Source organism: Pteropus vampyrus, unplaced genomic scaffold (genome assembly GCF_000151845.1).
Source record: "Pteropus vampyrus isolate Shadow unplaced genomic scaffold, Pvam_2.0 Scaffold219, whole genome shotgun sequence".
Lineage (NCBI taxonomy): Eukaryota > Metazoa > Chordata > Mammalia > Chiroptera > Pteropodidae > Pteropus > Pteropus vampyrus.
The window spans coordinates 1,207,493-1,209,987 of record NW_011889000.1 but is presented as its reverse complement, the minus strand read 5'-3'; the positions used below and the strand labels follow the sequence as shown (position 1 = coordinate 1,209,987).

General features: G+C 49.7%; 1 protein-coding gene across 1 annotated transcript in view; it reads right to left on the bottom strand.

Moving 5' to 3' along the window:
• The window catches only part of SLC24A4 (solute carrier family 24 member 4), a 144,551-nt gene that overhangs the window by 46,440 nt on the left and 95,616 nt on the right, over nt 1-2,495 (bottom strand). Inside the window, exons 7-8 of the mRNA XM_011373183.2 lie at nt 2,148-2,222; nt 879-904 (exon numbers count right to left, since the gene is read on the bottom strand). Coding sequence (XP_011371485.1) covers nt 879-904; nt 2,148-2,222 — 101 coding nt within the window. The remainder of the gene's footprint in view (nt 1-878; nt 905-2,147; nt 2,223-2,495) is intronic.

Sequence of the window (2,495 nt, the reverse complement as noted above, 5' to 3'; positions counted from 1 at the left end):
CCCTCCAAACTCCATCTACGGACGCCGGTGAGGGGCCAGCAGGGGACCAGAAGGTTTCTCTGGGCCCAGAGCACGCAACCACTCATGTGAGGCCTCCCGAATACACACCCACAATCAGTCACACACGGCATGCAGATTCTGATTTACTGCCATGAAGAGAACATTTCCATGGCTTATGAATGTAGGATACGGTCACGCCCTGTGGAGTGGACGTATCAACTTTTTCTTTAAAGTTTGCACCATATGTATCTTAATTAAGGAATCGTTTTCTACCTCAGTGTCATTAAGATGAGTCTCTATGTTTTATTCTATGTGATTTTTGTTTAATTTTGCTTTTTACGGTAAGATCTTTAATTCACCCGGTATTGACTCTTGCGTGAGGTGTGAGTGCGAGAGCTGATGTTATCTCGTTCTGTGTGGATTCCTAGCTGTCCCAGCAGGGCATGAGATGCCCTCCCTAACTCACTGCTTCGTCACGACATCTGTCATCTCCCCAGCCCAGAAATGGGCCCACTACTGGGTTCTCAGTTCCATAGTCCATACTGGCCTATGCTTATCCTTGTGCAAAATACCATACTGTTTTTATCATTTTAGTTTTATAATATAAATTACTATGACAGAATATAAACATAAGTATAATATATGTTAGCTTTATTGCTATCTGGCAGGGTGGGAACATTAAGAGAAACCATTTTTGTCACTTTGAAAGGACAAATAAAGGCATGATTGCTTAGAATGATACACATCTTACTTTCACAAGTTCATAAGCTAAAGTTTGTAAAAATAATTTGAAAGAAGATTCAATGAACCCGGCAAGCAAAGATAGTAACAACAACAAAAAAAAGCAACAGCGAGAAACAAACTTTAAAAAAACTTACCACACAATTTCTTCGTCGTAAATGAACTGAAAAGCAAAAGAAACAAAGGGTGGGTGGACATATTTATCCCCAACAAAAAAGACTCAGACCCCTAAGCACCCAGAGCTGACACATCTTGGCGTGTCATGCGTCCCACAGAAATTTGGGCTCCTTCTGGGTTCAACTGCAGAAGGTGGCCTTGCCTTAGCTGAAACCTAGGCCAGCAGATGCTGCAACCTACAGCCCAGCATAGCGCGGGCCTCTCGGAGAAAGAGCCTGTGCTTCATTCTGGCACACGCGGTTGCTGGGGCCAACTTGGCAGGGGCCCGCCCTCGCTGACAGAACAGAGTTGCTGCAATCAAGAATCTTAAAAACTGAAAAAGACACCTATCTATTGATCTCCCTCCCTCCCTATTTACCTACCTACCTATGGTGCCTGTGCGTATAAGAAGGAAGGGGTGTCATTTTCTTAAAAACAAAGAGTAACCTCTTTGGAAATGCTGAGGGCAAAGGACCCACAGGTACCATGAAGGGAGGCCGGGGTGGTGGCGGGGATGCCATGGCTTCCTGATCAGGCACCACACTACCCAACGACCACACCCCGCCTCTCCAGCAGGTGACGTGGATAAATGTGGTCCAACGGGGGAGTCCCGGGAGTTCCCCAGCCAGGGAGGTGGAGGGGCTGCGCCCGCCAATCTGATCCTGGAGACATGAGGGTCCCTGTATGGGACCCCAGGAGAGGCCAGGGGGCTGCCTTCTAGACTTGGGCCTGGTGCACCCCTCTCCTGGCTGTCATGGTGGACAGCAACCACAGGGACTGCTTTGGGGTGCTGCTTCTGAGAGGGTCATCCTGGCCGGACATCGCTCTGAGGCTCTCCAAACTCAAGGCTCTGAGGAAGTGGCACTCAACAGAGGGGAGTCCAGTGCCACCACCTGGGGAACTTGGGGGGTATTTATGGAGATATATTTAGTTTTTACAACCCAGTGGAAGGCTACTGGCATTTAGAGGCAGTGATAGCCTGGGGTGTTAGCCAGCCTAGAACATGGGAAACTGTTCTGTTGGGGAACTAATTCCACATTTGGCACGAGTCTTAAACATCCTGCTAAATATTCAAGCAAGTGACAAAAAAACCAACCTACCTGAGCCTCAGTAGCAAGGGGACTGGTGAATGAGACTGTAGTGAGTGGTCAGCACACTCCATGGCTGGGGTGCTATCGATTCTCTAGCTATAGGGACAGGGACAAAGGTGGGCAGGGTCCTGTGACTTCACGGGCAGGAGGGGAACTCACGGCAATGAGCACGATGACAGACAGGGTGTAGTACACAGAGTCTCGGCACACAGCCCACCACGTCAGACGGACCACCTGCAAGCAAAGGGCCATCAGCTACTATTGGCTGGGAGGACAGGGGTGGGCACAGCTGCTGGGGGTGGTCTTCCCCACCTCCCCAGGCACCGCACAGTACAGCGACACACCCACTCCTAACTGCCACCACAGACGAACCTGCCTGGCTGCTCGAGGCCACCCTGTGTTCCTCACTATGTTTGGGTAACAGAACAAAACTACGGAATGTTCATGAAAGATGGCAAAGCTGCCCTCTACTCCTCCAAGGCAACAATATCGCACGTTCGCGACAGG